General features: G+C 37.1%; 1 protein-coding gene across 1 annotated transcript in view; it reads right to left on the bottom strand.

Annotated features, from left to right (window-relative positions):
• Positions 1–3,951: 3,951 nt before the first annotated feature.
• Positions 3,952–17,047, bottom strand: part of Paxbp1 (PAX3 and PAX7 binding protein 1) — a 31,795-nt gene continuing 18,699 nt past the window's right edge. The window contains exons 10-19 of the mRNA XM_010608712.3: positions 16,096–16,195; positions 15,888–16,003; positions 13,600–13,799; positions 12,309–12,453; positions 11,484–11,605; positions 10,685–10,761; positions 10,272–10,338; positions 8,299–8,445; positions 6,825–6,979; positions 3,952–5,138 (exon numbers count right to left, since the gene is read on the bottom strand). Of these exons, the coding sequence (XP_010607014.1) occupies positions 5,021–5,138; positions 6,825–6,979; positions 8,299–8,445; positions 10,272–10,338; positions 10,685–10,761; positions 11,484–11,605; positions 12,309–12,453; positions 13,600–13,799; positions 15,888–16,003; positions 16,096–16,195 (1,247 nt within the window). The 3' untranslated portion in view covers positions 3,952–5,020. The remainder of the gene's footprint in view (positions 5,139–6,824; positions 6,980–8,298; positions 8,446–10,271; positions 10,339–10,684; positions 10,762–11,483; positions 11,606–12,308; positions 12,454–13,599; positions 13,800–15,887; positions 16,004–16,095; positions 16,196–17,047) is intronic.

Below are 17,047 nucleotides of genomic sequence, written 5' to 3'. Positions count from 1 at the left end.
GGCCCATCCCTTCCGCATTGCGCCGCCGCCGTGGGCGGAAGGACCGCCCCTCGTGAGGGAAGGGGCGGGGCGTGCGCGGGAGCCCCTGCCCACAAGGACCCCGGCCGGCGGAGAATCTTTGTGCCGCAGTCGCTGACGCCTGTGGCGATCTTCGCTGTTGTCCGCTCAGTGGCTGCGGGCCCAGCTCCCGGGAAGCCGCGAGAGCGAGGATCTGGTTTCCCCGGCTCCCTCACGTGGGCTCTTCGGTGCACACCAGCCTCCCCGTGGGCGCCAGGGAGGGACTCCCGGGAAGAACTATGAGGGGGGCTGGTGGCTGACACGTGCCCGTGGGCGTCAGAACCACCCCCGACCAGACGGTCGACAGGGGCGGGGCTGCGATCCAGGAGAGCGGGCTGCGCCTGAAGAGCTGTCCATGGTGTCTGAGAGCAGCGAGGTATTTATTCCAAGCTCTGGCTCGGCAATCAGGAAGAAAAATCATGGCCTGCTTTGAAACCACTCTTCTCTACCGTCCTGTGTGTTCTGGAGCTCCCAGGAGTACTTTAGAAAAGAGTGTTTGGCTTATGTAGGATAGAGAGTGGGAAGTCATCAAGCAGGTGCTCAAGGCTGAATTAAAATCAGACCCAGTTCCAAAGTGGGCATCTGAAATAAGACACTTCTCAGGCGAAGTAGAAGCACCAAGTAAACATACGAAAAAATGTTCATCATTGGTCATTAGAGATGCAAATGAAAACAACGCTGAGATCCCACCTCTGGAAAGAATGGCTGTTTCCAAGAAATCAACAAATAACAAATGCTGGCAGGGTTGTGGGGAAAGTGACCCTTCTCCACTGTTAACTGGGAGTTTAGGCTGGTGCAACCACTGTGGAAATCAGTGTGCATCTTCCTCAAATACCTAGGATTAGACGTCCCATTTGACCCAGCTATTCCCTTTCTGGGTGTGTTCCCAAAAGAAAAGCATTAAACCACAGAGATACACGCACACACGTTTATAGCAGCCCAGTTTGTAATACTTAAATCTTGGATACAGCCCAAATGCCCAGCTGGTGACTGGATGAAGATATTTTTTTAATATATAAAATGGAGTACCATTCAGTCATAAAGAATGATAGAGATCGCTAAATGGATGCACCTTGAGGTCATACTCTAAGTGAAATAAATAGGACACACGTGTAAAATACTGAGTTGTTTCTCTGGTGTTAGAAACTTAAAGCGTAAAGGAGGACCAAAATGTATAATAGAGACTGTGAAATAGGAATAAAAAGTTCAAAGGGGAAGGACAACTAGGAAGGGGGGGCGAGGGAAAGAAGGGAAAGAAAAAATGAGAAAAGACGGAAACAAAGCTTTTGTAAATAGAGATGAAGGAATGGGAGGGAAAAGGAATGGGAAAAAACAAAAACTAAGATATGTACAGGTACAAATTCCCAATGATGAATGTGATCATAATGTATACCTAAAATGTACCAACTTAATGAAAAAACTGTCACTGAATGATAATTTTTACCAAACATGAAATCTAGTTACAACAAATCCTCTCATCATTGATCAACAAGTCATTGATCAAGATATGTTGTCTTCATTTAACAGAACTTAAATGAGAATGAAGTTGAAGCCATAGGTGAAAAGGAATTGAAAACTGAAAATCCTTGCACTGAGAAACTTTTTCCCACTTGCCTTTGCTTTTTCTTTACCTCTTCCTCTTCTATTTTGCCAGCAAAAGCAGAACTTAAATTTAGCGTGTGTGCTGCAGTTGCTTCCCCTTTAGACATGCCCTCTCATGACTTAACATTTTTCCATTTTACAGAAGCAAGACAACCCACCCTGTTTTCAGGACTCAAATACATTAGAAAAGAAGCCACACCCAAATCAAGAAGAAATTCAAAAGCACTTGCATTTAGTTGAGTTTTAGCACTTTTTTTTCCTGGTACCAGGGATCAAACTCGGGACCTTGAGATTGCGAGGCAGGCACAGTGACACTGAGCTATCGTTTAGCACTCTTAAACTTTAATTCTTCATAGTGGTTGCCCACAACTGCCTCAAAATTAATTTTAAAATAATCAAACTAGTCTGTGCTTATTTTTTCTTCCTAGAAAAGCATATTTGAATTGAGAACTCACTTGACAAGAGAAATAGAAGTTCTGAGAATGGAATTTTTATTTATCTTTTTAAGTATAATGCTTTTACAGCCCTGATACTGACCAAAAAAAAAAAAAAAGAATGGCTTCAGGAGAGATGTTACTGGATTGCCATGCATGGGAGCAACTTTTTATTGTAACTGGAGTCACTATGCCTGTCAGGTTGCAGTCTGAAACCAAACCTGCTTATTATCCAAACCCAAGATTCTGCCACACTTGTTTGCCTAAGAATACGCTAAAACTCCCTACACATTTTTTTTTTTTTTTGTACCAGGGATCGAACTCAGGTCCTTGTGCTTGCAAGGCAGGCACTGGAACCACTAAGCTAAATCCCTGGCCCTAAACTCCTAAATATTCTGCCTATTCCACGTTCTAGTTCCTTTCGATTTGGGACTGAAGTTGAGGACAAAACTACTAGATTGGAACTGATTTCTTCAAATTAGTTAGGAGTCCACAGCTTTTCCAAATCCTTTTGAAATAATTTTGTTCATGAATTATACACACACCTGTGGTTTGAAACACATACAGGTGATTTTACTAGTGGATTTTTTTTTTTTTGTCCCTCTTTCCTATTTATACTTTTATGCTTGAAAATAGCTACACAAATAGTCACCAAACACCCATCTTTAGGGTAGGCTGACTTAAAATTTGGGTTGAGGCATCTGCTAGCTTCCTAGTCAGATTCTAAGGGTGTGCAGAGTGTACTTAAGAGTATACATAAAGGCATGTTCTTGACCCTTGTAACTGAGGCCTGAAGCAGGCTCAAAAATACTCCAAAAAATATCCACACCTGAATGCCTCAACTCTGTGAATGGTTATTCAGGTAGAAATGGTCTTTGAAGACACGATTAAGGACTTAAAGAGATTATTGGGTTACCCACATAGGACCTAAATGCAATCACAAGTGTCTGTATAAAGAGAGCTCAAAAGTGAGCTCAAAGTGAGCTATAAAGTGAGTTCAAAACCATCCTGAACTACATAGCAAGACCCTGAAGAAAAAGAAAGAACAAAACAACTAATAAAAGATGGAAGAGAAAAATCAAAAAAAAGAAAAGAAAAAGGAGAGAAAGGAGAGGAAGGCAGGCAGAGGGACATCAAGACACACTCAGAGAGGGCAACGTGAAGAAAGGCAGGACTGGAGCAATGTAATCACACACCAAGGAGTATCAGCAGCAACAAGAAGTTGGAAGAGGTGAGGAAGGATGTGAACCTAGAACCTTTACGTGGTCCTGCTTACATATGATAACTTTTTTTTTTTTGGTACCGGGGGATCAACCTCTGGACCTTGTACTTGTGAATCAGGCAGCTCCAGCACTGAGCTAAATCCCCAGCCCTTGATTTATAACTTCTGACAATGAGTAATCAAATGTGCTGTTTCACATCACCCACCTAATTTGTGGTAATTTGTTACAGCAAATGAGAATTCCCTTCAAATGAAATAAATGAATATTTTTTGGTTGAGATATGAAAACCACTTATGTCATATATTTGCACAGTTCTATGCTAAATTTACCTGGTATTGAAGACCTTGTAGTGTTCAAACCCATTTCTGAAATCTAAGTAGCATGTTTATTGAAGTTGAGAATGTTTTGACTTTCTATTTAGAGGGCCATTAAGATATAACAAAAAATTCATCCATTATGACCATGTAGGGATAAGCAGTGTTCCTGAAATAAAGATAAAATGGACACAGCAAGTACAGTGCATAACACTGCTCTGTGTATTATTTGTTTGGTTCAAGGAGGGAACACATGGACAATCTCACTATGTTAAATCATTTGAAATGCTTTAAATTAGTAACCAGCAAAATACAACAAAGGATGTATTTAAAAATTAATTTAATGCTTGGCTAAAGCTTAATTACATAATTATCAAACAATAGTCCTTAATTTCCAAAAAGTTCCTCTTCTGAAAATTACAGAATCAGGAAGCATAAACTTTAAAACAAGTTCTTTGAGTATTTACAATGTGATACAAACATTATAGAAGACCATGGATATTAAACTGCCTGGGTGTGGCTAATCAGCAAGGCGTATTCTTTATTGCATATATAACTCACATATGTGGGATTTTTAAGTATCATTATAGACTACTAAAATTCAAATGCATGTATCTGTAAGCTGGGCAGGTAATAAAGTCATGAATGAGACAGGACAGTGAGCCGAAACCATGCATCTAGGTTGTGGGCTTATTTAAAAAATTAAACTTCTATGTTCAATCTGAGTATACTGCATATATTATGTAGATTTCACATTAAACCCAAAGTTGCCCGTAACGCTGATTCAAGGAATTAAGTCTAACGCTCATTCAATGACTAAGTCCATAACTCAGCTCTCAATTTTAAGGCAGCACAGCTACAGTGATAGCAACGCTAACCAAAAGGGGATGAACATTTAGTCACTTGCCAGCCCTTTTGTTGCAACAATATAGTAATTTCCCTAGGAAAATTTGCTACTGGATAATTTTCTGTTGTTAAAAGGCTTCCTCTGTAGAAAAACACCACAAATCTCCAGGTGAAAGTCCATGGTGGTATAAATAAATATATATATATATATATATATATATATGCGCATAATTACACAATTTACACGGCACATGGCGTTTAAAGGATAGGTAACTAAGAGTTAATCTGAATGACCATACAAAATACTTCTGTAAACAAAGTATGACAGGCAGTAAGGAAAACATTCATAGACTCCTAGAATTAATCTCAATTCCTTTCATTCTGAAGAAATTGCATTTAAGGACACAGAATTGATTATGGGTGGGTTGGGGTTTTTGTATTAAAACAAGAATCAGTATTTTACAGTTTAAGAAACTTTACATATATATACAAATTTATACAATGGGAATGGTATTAAAGCAAGTAGGCTTTCAGTCTCATGTATCTATTTTCCTTCAATCAAAGACTTAACTTCTTTCACATTGTGATCACTTGCAACAGACATAGCATGATCCAAAGCTCGAACACTCGCAAGAAGTTTCACTATCTGTTTTATGTTTTCTCTAGAAGATGAAAAAGAGAATGTACCATCATTTCATTAGTACTTTACCTTTCAGGAAAATTTTTATCTTTATGACCATTTTATAAATTCTGCAATCAATTTTCCCAAACTTACACTTTTAAATATAGAAAATAAAGATTTGCAAGCTACAACATAGTTTTGATTATTTATCCGCATAAAATAAAACCTACATATGTTTAAATGACTGGCCCATAGACAGAGAACCCCCCAACCTCTTTAAGGTACTAGGCCATCAAACCTAGGTATACTCTATCTCCAGTCCTTTTTATCATTATTTTAAAATTTCTCAAACAAAACCTTGGTAAATTATCCAGGAGGGCCTCAAATTTGTAATCCCCTGTCTCAGCCTAAGTAGCTGGGATTATAGGCATGAGCCACCATGCCTACCTAAGAGAAATCAGTATTAAAAACAAAATAACTTCATCAGATCAATGATTTCCATCAGCATCTAGAAAGAAAAGAAAGCAGTCTACTTTTAAACTCCTCCAGACCCCCATCTCCCATTCTTTCCAAAACCAGAGGCTCAGCTCTTTTAGATTCAAAAATCCTAGTTTCTTTTTTCTTTTTTTTTTTGGTAGTGGGGATCAAACTTGGGTCCTTGCACTTGCGAGGCAGGCAATGGAACCACTGAGCTAAATCCCCGGGCCTCAAAAATCCAAATTTCCATCCCTCTGAAATTCACTGAATAAAGCCCAACTCACTTTCCTTATTTCTCCAGCTAGACACCACTTAGTGTGATGCAATCCTTACAATATGACTACCCAGAGGGTCATTAAAACACAAACTACCCAGGCCCACCCCAGAGTTCCAATCTGGCAGATGGAGCCTTGGACTCTGCATTCCTTATGATCTCCCATGCAGGTCTGTGCTGCTGGCTCAGGAAGCACATTCAAAGAATGACTCCTCCCAACATTCAGCCTGAACCACTCAGGAGAAACAGCACATGGCATAATGTTATTGTCTCATCCTACAAAACTACAGTACTAAGCATCAAGCATCTTTTAGGGAAGGATCATAATCTCAAAATTTGTAACCCATATAGCAATTCTTAATAAAAATTATGCATAAGTTGTTTTCCAAAACTTAGGAGGAGCTTCAGCTATGATACGAGTAAAGAAAAACATATATAACTTTCAATATACACTAGGTTTTAAATGACCATCTTTTCCAGGGTTTACAACTAGATAATGAATCTCAAAGGTCCAAGCTTCATAATCTTTTCTTTAAGAGCCTGCGATCTTCCCAATTCTTCACTGAAGAGACACAGAAAATAATGGCTCTTTTAGTGATCTCAGGGCTGGTGCTTATCAGAAATCTTATTACTTCCATTAACTGTAAAATATTGAAAAAGGAGAAAAACTGCAAAAATAAAAAATGAGGTCTATTTTTGGTAGGTTTACAACACAGACTGTTTCAAACAACTCTACTTAAAATATTCCATACCAGGAGTGGTGGCACATACGTATGTAATCCCAGCACTGAGGAGGCCATGGCAGGATTAATACAAATTTGAGGTCAACATGGATTACACAGCAGGTTCAAGGCTAGCCTGAACTATACAGCAAGATACCATCTCAAAACAAAACAAAAATCCATTCTAGTAATACTAAATCTGAAAATTAACTAAAGAAATTCTAGACTACCACTTTAGTAAATAAAAAATTACCTTGCATTTCTTTTTTCCACATCAGAGCACCCAATACTATTCCTGTAAATTGTATCTGCTAAGTGTACAAGGTATCGGCAAAAGTTTTCTAATTGAGAAATAGTTCTTTCTCCTTTCAGATTTACAAACCACTGTTTGGGGAAACAATTAATTACCTACATGGAAGAAAGACATAAAATAAAACAGTTAAAACACAATAAATGAAAATTTGAGTCTAGATAGGACCCATAATTTATATCTCATAAATGAAAAAGCTGAGTCTAGATAATGGATACAATGTATTAAATTAGAAGATATGCTATCAGACTATAGTTACTCTGAAGGGATTTTTAAACCTGACTTCTTACATTAATTAAACCAACATACATGTATTTTCTCAACAACATGAAGGTCAGGTACTCAAAGAAAGATAAATTAATTTGTACAGGATCTAAATAAAATAGGTCATAAAATTAACAATGATTGATTTTCCACTCTCCCAGAATGTCGTAATTGAACTGAGGAGATCTGATATACAGTTACAGTAGTCAATTTTAAAGGAATTTCCACTTGGAAAATCTGGGAAAATTTCTGTCAATGATACAGAATCTGAATCTAATCATTAAAGAATATCAGACATACTGAAACTGAAAGACAAAATGACTGGTATGTCTTTCATACAGGTCAACATAAAAGTATGTTGGCCTATCATCTTCAAAAGTGTCAAGATTATGAAGGCCAAAGAAATGCTTAATGGAGAGTAAAGAGACACAACAATTAAACGCAACATATAATTTGGGCATTTCTTTTGCCAGTGAAGAATTTTACTGGCAATAAATGACAAGATGCATATTGGGAGGGATTTCTAACGATAATGCTAATGGTTATAATTGTGTAGACTAACATCCATGTTGGGAGGAAAACTATACAAATAAATTTCAAGGTAGTGTATTGCTAGTATATTTATAAATTTTCATTTTTTAATTATTTCAAATACACATACATACTTTATAAAATAACAAATTATACAACTCATGGAAAAACAAAACAAAATTACTCTTTTTGTTTGTTTGGGTTTTTTTTTGGTACCAGGGACTGAACTTGGGTCCTTGCGCTTGCAAGGCAGGCCACCGAACCACTGAGCTAAATCCCTGGCCCCCAAAATTACTCTTAAATGAGAGAAAAAAGCAGTTACTCACTAACACTCAAAAGTAGCATGCATTCAACAGGGAGAAAATTATCTCAAAATTTAAGCTTTTACTAACACAAAAACACTGATGTAGATAAACAGGGATGGGGATTGACACACACACATTCATGATTTATATAAAAAATGATAATGGGAATTTGCAACTACATGGTAGGTAAACTGTCAATTTTACACCAAGTCTAATAATCAAAAGAAATTTTATAAAATTCTCATATCCTTTAAAGAAAATTTAATGTGCTTTAACTTATATACTTTAAAAACTGTAATATATGCCATTCAACTCACATTCTGGGCTTTTTTGATGCTGTCATCTCCATATTCTGAATTTTGAAAAGCCATGAGAATGTATCTATTTAATAAACCATCTATTGATAACTCCTGAAGAGTTTTATTTGAGAAGATACCATACCACTGAAGAAAATTTCCTAATAGCTAGGAAGAAAAATAAATTGAGAAGCAATGTTAAGCAATTAAGAACAAAATAAATTTGTTACACAGTAAAAGACCATATAAAATACAGTGAATAATGCCTTGCCAAACCATTAAGCACTTTTAAAGTACCCAACTATTTCCTAGAATGACAGAAGATTTGAATGTCAAATTCTAATTAGGTAAAATTTAAATGTAGCTAATGGTTACCACATTGGCTGTGGTTGGACAAACTTTACAGAGCTGTTTTGCGAATCCAATAAAATAATCTTTATAAAGAGTCTGGCACAGGGCTAGGCTCACAGTAAATAAGCAGTAAATACCAGCTCTTAGTCTCATTCTCCTTACCAGCTTCAACCCATTAGCTCCGCAACAGCAATTTGTTCATGACCCTTCTTTGTTAAAAAAAGCTCTTCCATGATCAATACATATATGGTCAACCAATTTTCAACAAAGGTAAAAAAGCAATACAATGGAGATAGGACAGTCTTTTCTACAAGCACTGCTGGCACAAAGAACACTTATACGCTGCTGGTAAGAACAGCTACTCTAGATAAAATAGCTCTGGCTGGACTGTTTTTCACCCCAGAGAAAAGAAAACATATAATACTCAGAAAATCATTATAAAAGGTTTATTCATAATTAATCCCAAACTGGCAAACAGCCCAAATTTTCCTTAATTCAGGCATGATTAAAAACAAACCACTCTGGTACATCTACCTTATGATGTGCTATTACTCAGCAACAAAAAAGCTTCGGATATGACAACATACAATGTAAATGATTTCAAAGTCATTATGTTAAGTGAAAGCAGCCAGACTCAAAAAGCTCCCTTCTATCCAATTCTGTTCCTAAAACATTCTTGCAAAGAAACCCATGGCTAGGGGTCAGGGGGGAGCTTAAATACCAAGGGAAATGGGGTGCTTTCTGGAATGCCGGGAGCAGTAATCATCTTTTCGTCTAACAGGGTCTTGCTATTTAGTTCAGGCTGGACTCAAACTTACAGCAATCCTCCTGCCTCAGCCTCCTGAGTGCTAGGATTATAGGCGTGTACCACCACACCCACCAGCTCATCTTCATTTTTGGTAGTGATGACGTGACTATTCATTCATTGAAACTCACATAATTATACACTAAAAGGAGTGAATCTATGTAAATTATACCCTAAAAAAGAAAAAGAAGAAAGAACCCAGTGGATTCCTATACCTTTTAAGACTAGTCTTTCCTAGAACCTACTAGAGTCTATGTTATCTGTACCCCTCCCTGCTTCCCTAGTTCTAGCTCTCCTGTACTATCCTCAGTCTTCCAGAGTAGCCTGCCCTCCTTCACCTCAGGGCCAAAGTCTATTTATTCTTCTGGTCTTACAACGTAAACATGCCTTCCTTAGGATAGATACGGATCACTGGCAACTGGTCAGAGAAGGTCTTTGTTCTCTTTTACCTCCCATCACCATCCTGAACTTCTCCCTGCAACTCATCACAACTGTGACCATGTTTACCACTGGTCAACTATGCTGGACCATGAACCCCATGAAAGCCCCAGTTATCTCAGTAGGGAGAACTTGGTACTCTATTTACTGAATAAACTAATTATGGCTTAAAGGTGGTCTGTTGGGTAACCCGGACCTGACTTGTAAACTGAAAATTCATTTTCTCCTATGGAACTACCCAACTTGAATAAATTTTGGGGAAAAATTAGTTTGTAAAATTGAGCTTTTGTGTATATAAATAGGTTTAAGCCAAAACAGTCAATCAAAACTCAAAACAATTTTTAAAATATATGAAATCAAATAAAATTTGTAGTCTTTTGCATAGCCTAAGGACACATACCTTAACTGAAGACCAAAACTGTCGCTGAAAAAACAAATAAGGCCCAGAATTCTTATTTTCTAAGACACTAAGTAAAAAAAGAAGAGAGAAACATACCATAATTAAATATAGTGCCATATGATCTCCAGAAAAAAAAAATCTACAAGTAAAATAAACTCACAAAGAAATTAGGTAATATTCCAAACAATTATATTCTGGAAGACAATATGCATAAGACCCAATGCAATTTTGAGATACTGAGGAAGGCTTTACCCTGTTTAGGGAACAATCTGCCCTGAGAAGTTAGGCTCTGGGATACTAGTTTAAATTCCATAGGTAATGTTTATATTTTTATAGAACTCTACAGAATTTGAGAAGTCTCCCCTGAAAAAGAATGAAGAACATTAAGTTTAACATTCTTAAGGGTTACTTACTTTTTGGGATATAAAGGCATGAATACATCATCATCTAAAGTTCGCCTCATCCTCAATAAAAGTGCCTTTAGGTATACCTAAAGAGTTAAAAGTAATTACATATTTTAATAAGAACTGTAATAACAAAACTCAGCCATATCCCAAATTATATAATTGAGTACTGAATTTTGAGTGAATGATTTTCCAGTTTTTTAATTTTCCTCACTGATGGCCCTCAAGTCATTACTACCAAGCAGAAAGCCATTTAGAAATCTTTCAGTACCCTAGTCCACTATAAAGATTTAAAATCAAACACATAATTTCCTTCTCAAATTGAGGTCAGTAAAATTCAACAATGATAAAGCGCACCTTTCCCACATTTAGCTCATATAAATGTCCACCGTGAGAAAGCAGCAATTTTAAGTTTGTAAGTTATAGAACAATACCTAGTTGTTTTATATGATTTTTAAATGTCTTAACATTTAAATAATGAATTGGTAAACATCTTAGTACTTTCACATTTTTCTTTCTCCCCAAAATACAGTTCTTAAGGGAGTATCTGATTAGTCAGCTTGGAGTGTGGTAATGAGAAACAGAAGCAACCAGAGGTGACTTACTCTAATTAACACTTATCTTCCAGTAGATTTTGTAAAACTGAAAACTAGTACCTCCAATTTTGTGTATTTCAGGTGTTAAAGACCCAGACTGCACAAGGGTAAGAATCCGACTGCTGACTAGCTTAGAATAGTCATTAATTCTCTCTACTTTTGTGGATTTTCAAAAGAAGGGGGAGCCCCCACAGACATAGCAATTAAATTACCTGTGTGTTTTTATTTTCTGCATTTACAACTGAAGGATATCCATTTATTAACTTCAGTGTAATTCCAACCATTCTTGAAGTCTGTGTTGTAGAGAAAGGATCCCACATGTTTTCAGCTATCACTAGTAAGAAAAAAATAGGTTTGTTGAAACAAAGAAATTGCAGCTTATTTAAATCTGATGTCAGGCAGCCCTCTAATTAAAATGTCAACCCTCATTTATTTTTCGCTTTGTCTATAAAACAAGCTTCCTGTTACTAACTGTGGGAATTCTGAGGAACAGGGATGTGCAGAGGTAATTCAGTCCTCTTATTGTGCTAGTTGTCAAAAATAATGAGGGGGAAAAAAGCATTTTTATATCTCAAACCATGTCTTGCTATAAGGAATTTCTAACTACCTCAAAATGTCTTTTTAATTTTTAAAGTAGATGACTTTATCAATGAGAAGCTGATGAAAGCACCGAAACTGCTCCTCAGATACCACCCTAAAATCATTAAGTACAAGATCCCTCAAATTAAGTCTCCCCACCTCTCAAACTATGTAATTTGGCTTCAGTTTGGAGTCTCTAAAGCTCACCTATGGATCAATTACTGCTCCTAACCACAGGCCCATCCTATGGTGGTCTTCAAGTCTCAGGTTAAGAAACCCCTAACCTTTAGCCATCTCTCAGCCAGGTGCTATCATTTATTACATAATGTCGGTAAGGAAATACTCTCTGGATTAAAAACTTCTCAAAAAATAGTTTAGAGAATCCCAATGTGTTTGCATGTTCAGAAGACCGAAGACAGAAAATTAGGGGACAGAATTCAGAAGTCAGGAGAAATTACCTGTTAGTTTGGGAAGAATCACCTTTTCCACAATGGTAGGTAGTAATGCAACATCTACATCATCTTTTTCTTGCTCTTGTTCTTCACAGCCATAAAACAGCAGAGATTCAAACCACAGCATATTTTCAAAGTCACGACATTTTGCCTAGAACATGTTAAAAAAGGTTACCCAAACATTTAAAATAGACTATTTCTGCTTCTAGCTGTGTTAAGAATAACAGGAACTAGATTTAGCCTTTGATTCTAAACAACTAAAAACTGGACAAAATTGATGAAACGTACTTTTCCATGATGGACAAGAGGGAGCAGAGGATTATGACCTTTGGTAGTAGGGATTCAAATGAGGTGAACTGCTGGCTTAGGACAGCAGAGCAGGGTGGAGATTCCTACATAGAGCAAGCCAGTTGTGCAAAGTCGAGGAGACAGCAACGGGACAACAGGGACACTGAAGCTATGGAGGAGAAGAGGGAGGTACAGAGCAAAAACCTCTCAAAACAATCACAGCCTCTGTTGTCTACCCAGACAACCATGCACAGGGTGAAAACTCCATAACCTCTGGAAAAGCATATCCAGGAACTGTGAGCTAAATGGTTCCCAGAGCTCACATTTCTCTGTGTTTCTCGTACCTCCCCGAGCTGCCTTTTGCTTTATTGTTTGTACATTCAAACCAGTTAATGGCATTCATGTACAGCAACTGGCCCATAAATTGGTAACTTCCAAACCCTATCATAATCATAGTCCAAATAATCGATTCTAATCTTCTCCCCTCTACACTTGGCCAATGAGCCTTACTGATTCCACACTGATTACTTTGTCTCATTCTCTCAATTTCCAATGACTGAGGTCAAATCCTCATCTCACACTTATTCCACTATACTTTCCCATTAGGTTCTAGGTCGCCCTAGGATCAAAAGACCCAAGTTCTTTCAACTCATGTTCATATCCCAGTGTCACTATGCAGAATTTTAGCCCAAGAATAATATATAAATTGAAAAATAAAAGACTGCTAGTTGGGACAGGATGAAACTTAAAATTTTAAGATTTTAAGATTATACCCAGATACAGTCTGTATTAATTATAGTCAGTCCCCATTAACATGAAAAAATATCTAGCTTAAATTTACCCTAGGGCCAAGGATTTAGCTCAGTGGTTCTGGCACCTGCCTCAGAGGCTCAAGGTCCCAAGTTCAATTCCCAGGACCAAAACAAAAACAAAAACCGCTGAGCTTTGTCACTGAAATTACCCAAACATTAAGTTATATCATTTTCTGACAGTGATTGAAGCCACCAACCTCAAGAGGAGTCCAAGTAAGGAGCTGCAGTCTGATAAGAGGGTTGAATAACTTTGGCAAACAAAGGCCAATGTAAGCATCCTTGTAGGACATGTAGTATTTCGAACGCCACGCTTCAAACTGTGACTTAATACAGTCTATTGAATAGAAACTCTCAAGAACATCTTCAAAAACTTTGCTGGATTCTTTTGAAATACGATCTAAGAAAAAAAACCCAGAGGAATTTAGTGTAAGGAAGAAAAAAACTCATTCAATATTTTCACTGTTTAATCTGAGCCATTGGTGTCAGCAGTTGGCTCATTAACAAGATTAATTTATTAACTGCAGTTTAGAACAAAGGATAAACAAGTTTAGGTTTCAATGTGTCTATAAGGCAAACTAACATGGAGCCACTCTGCTTTGCAAGGTTCCTGTATGTACAAGTTTTTCCCCCAATACACAACTTTCTATTACTACTAACACTTGTCCCCCAACATGGCTCAAACTTCAGTAACCACAATATATTAACTGTAATGACATAAAGTACAAACTGCTACCTTTTCAGCCCACACACCTCTGCATAAATAACAACTGTACAGTACGTCATGATCAGTGACCAATCACATCATTTCTTTTTTTTTTTTTTAAGAGACAGGGTCTCATTATGTAGTTGAGATTGACCTGGAACTCACTATGTAGCCCAGGCTGGTCTCGAACTCACAGTGATCCTCCTGCCTCAGCCTCCCAAGTGCTGGGATTACAGGTGTGTGCCACCACACCCGGCTCTTTTCAGAATCTGTTGATAATTACAAATCACTGACAGTCAAGTACCAGCTAAATGGATACTAGGATCTTTTAAGTGTAAGGTTATTTTGGAATTTGATAGCAGTGATGACACAGATGAATTAGGAAGAGAAATCATGTTAATGGAAAGATAAAAGTCCTAGCAGCCTTAATCACAAGAACAATTTTAACGTCCCTTATAGTGAGACAATATAACATGTCCTGTAATACTATGAAATAATACACACCATCCTCTATGCAGTATTACTTCACAATCAAAACAGTAAATAAAAAGAACGTTAAATTGAATCTAACAAAACCTTCAGATTTACATTCCAGTTTACAGGAAATACAATGAACATAACTATTCTTTCATTCATTAAACAATACCACGAGGAGACATTAAGACAAGTCTAGAATACGGGGTGATACGGTCTCTTTAAAAAGTTAATGTATACCCAGTTACCAGCCCCCAAAATTAATGTATTAACAATGCAAACAAAAAAAGCTGGGCATTGAGGCACATGCCTGTAATCCCAGCACTCAGGAGGCTAAGGAAGAAGGATCACTGTGAATTTGAGGCCAGCCTGGGCTACACAGTGAGCTCAAGAGCAGCCTGCACTACAAAGTGAGACCCTGTCTCAACAACAAAAGTGTGTGAATGTGTACTCTTGGGGTACTCATTTATTCTAGATTAAAGCTCTAACAACCGGGTCAGGGATCGAGTTCAGTGGCATTGCGCTGGTCCTGAGTTTGATCTCTAGTACAAAACAAAAACAAAAACAAAAACAAACAAACAAAAAGCTGCAACAAGCCCAGTACTGTGATTATACAGAAAAATAAGTTTTAATGAAACACATCCCTAATTTTTAAGAGGAGAAATATGACATCTATTTTAAGTCACTTTCACCAATGTAGACACACATCAAGGGATCAGCAAATCTGATGAAATGGAAAACATGCAGTGATGGTGATCACTTTGCTGTTCAAATTTTCTACATGTTTGAAAACACTTATTTAAAAAAAAAAAAAAGTAAGAAAAAACGAATCTTCTCCAATGGCCTACAGCCAATATAATTCCAAATAACTATAGCCAAGAATTGAAAAGACTTTTATTTGAGTATCATAGGAATGCCTGGCACATAACAGAATTAACTATTCTCTAAACTGAAATTATTCATGATTCCCCAATTCAGGAAGCTTCTTGAGGGACGACTGCTCCTCTCCTTGGGCTCTTCTTTTCAGACCAGAGAGTGCAGTAGTATCCTCTAGGTCTGGCCCATTCATTGATCACTCAAACTCTTACAACTCTGAAGAGTAACATTTACTTTTAAGTCCTAAATAAACCCCATGACAAAGGGTTACCTTTATTTTTGAGATGTTATCATGACATTCAGCAATAAAAATGGGTGTAAAAAAGCATATACCTTTAATGCAGAGGCCATAGAAATCCTAACCATTCATGGTAAGAACCAAGACACATAGAAACCAAAATGACAGGTCCCAATTCCAAATAAAAGTCTAACCTTTTTCAAGGTTGAAATTAGTAATATCTGTAGAAGTTTCTTCATCATCACTGGAAAGGCCTTCAAGGTGATCTGCCATCTTACCAGTTTGCTCTCTGGCTTGTCTACGACGAGTTCTACACAACAAACATCAAGTTCCGAAATTAAATAAAAGAAGATTCCTTCCTTCCTTCTAAAGCAAAGCCACAGCAAGTGTTGTTAGAATTACCTTCTGGCTTCCCGCTCTGCAATCCGACGTTTTGCATGCTCTTGATACAGTGCCCGATCACGGCCAAAGGAATCAAGATTTGGTGCCATCAGAGCCTTATCTGTAAAACAACAACAGTTACAATTAAAAGCCTTCCTTCAAAAATCCGGAGGAAAGAGTTTGCACAGAATAAGCCATAATGACAGACTTCTTTGCTAATCTCAGCAGCGGGATTCTGCAGTAATTGGTAAACTGGATAGGTTTTTAGTTTAGAACAAATCTCACTATTATTCTGGGTTCCCATGAGAAGTAGAAAAAAAAATAAAGAACTGACTTCTTTTGAAGAGTTCAACAACCCCACACAAATGCAGTTTGCCTTGCTCACTACTTTCGTGTTTAAGAAACAGGACTAATTTATCTCTACTATTCTGACCAAACAAATTAATCTAAATTACCTGTGCAAAGGAAAAAAATAATAGATTACATTTTTAAGAAAGAACTTAAGTATTGCATGTTGAATGACATGAAATGACAGCAAAGAAACATTAGAAAGATGTTTTATTGCCAAGAGTTTAGTAATTTATTCTACTTTATTCAACTTTTGCTTTGTAGAAATTTAGTCACTACTCTTAGAAAAAGCAATGCCACAGTATAGACTGAAAATTCTAAGTAGGGTTAAATTATACCTTCTTATATATTAGTCTTTCATAGCGTATTTCCCTTATTTCTTTTCCAGGTACCTTTATTTCTATCTCAGTTACCATATTTTTAGTTTCTAAGAGGTGGTTCATGTTTTTGTAATATTTCTCTTTTATAGCTTCCTATACTACGCTGAATAAAATGCTATTATTTCTCTGAAGCTAACAATGAAGTTTAAGTTTTCTTTGGTCACCATTAGTGAGTATTCTCAGTCCCTCTGCTGTAGTGCTGGTGCTAGCCTTTCTCATGATGGTTAGCTGCCTATTCACACATA

The sequence above is a fragment of the Fukomys damarensis genome, unplaced genomic scaffold, assembly GCF_012274545.1.
Source record: "Fukomys damarensis isolate Sample0158 unplaced genomic scaffold, DMR_v1.0_HiC HiC_scaffold_24, whole genome shotgun sequence".
Lineage (NCBI taxonomy): Eukaryota > Metazoa > Chordata > Mammalia > Rodentia > Bathyergidae > Fukomys > Fukomys damarensis.
This window is presented reverse-complemented; position numbering and strand designations above follow the sequence as displayed.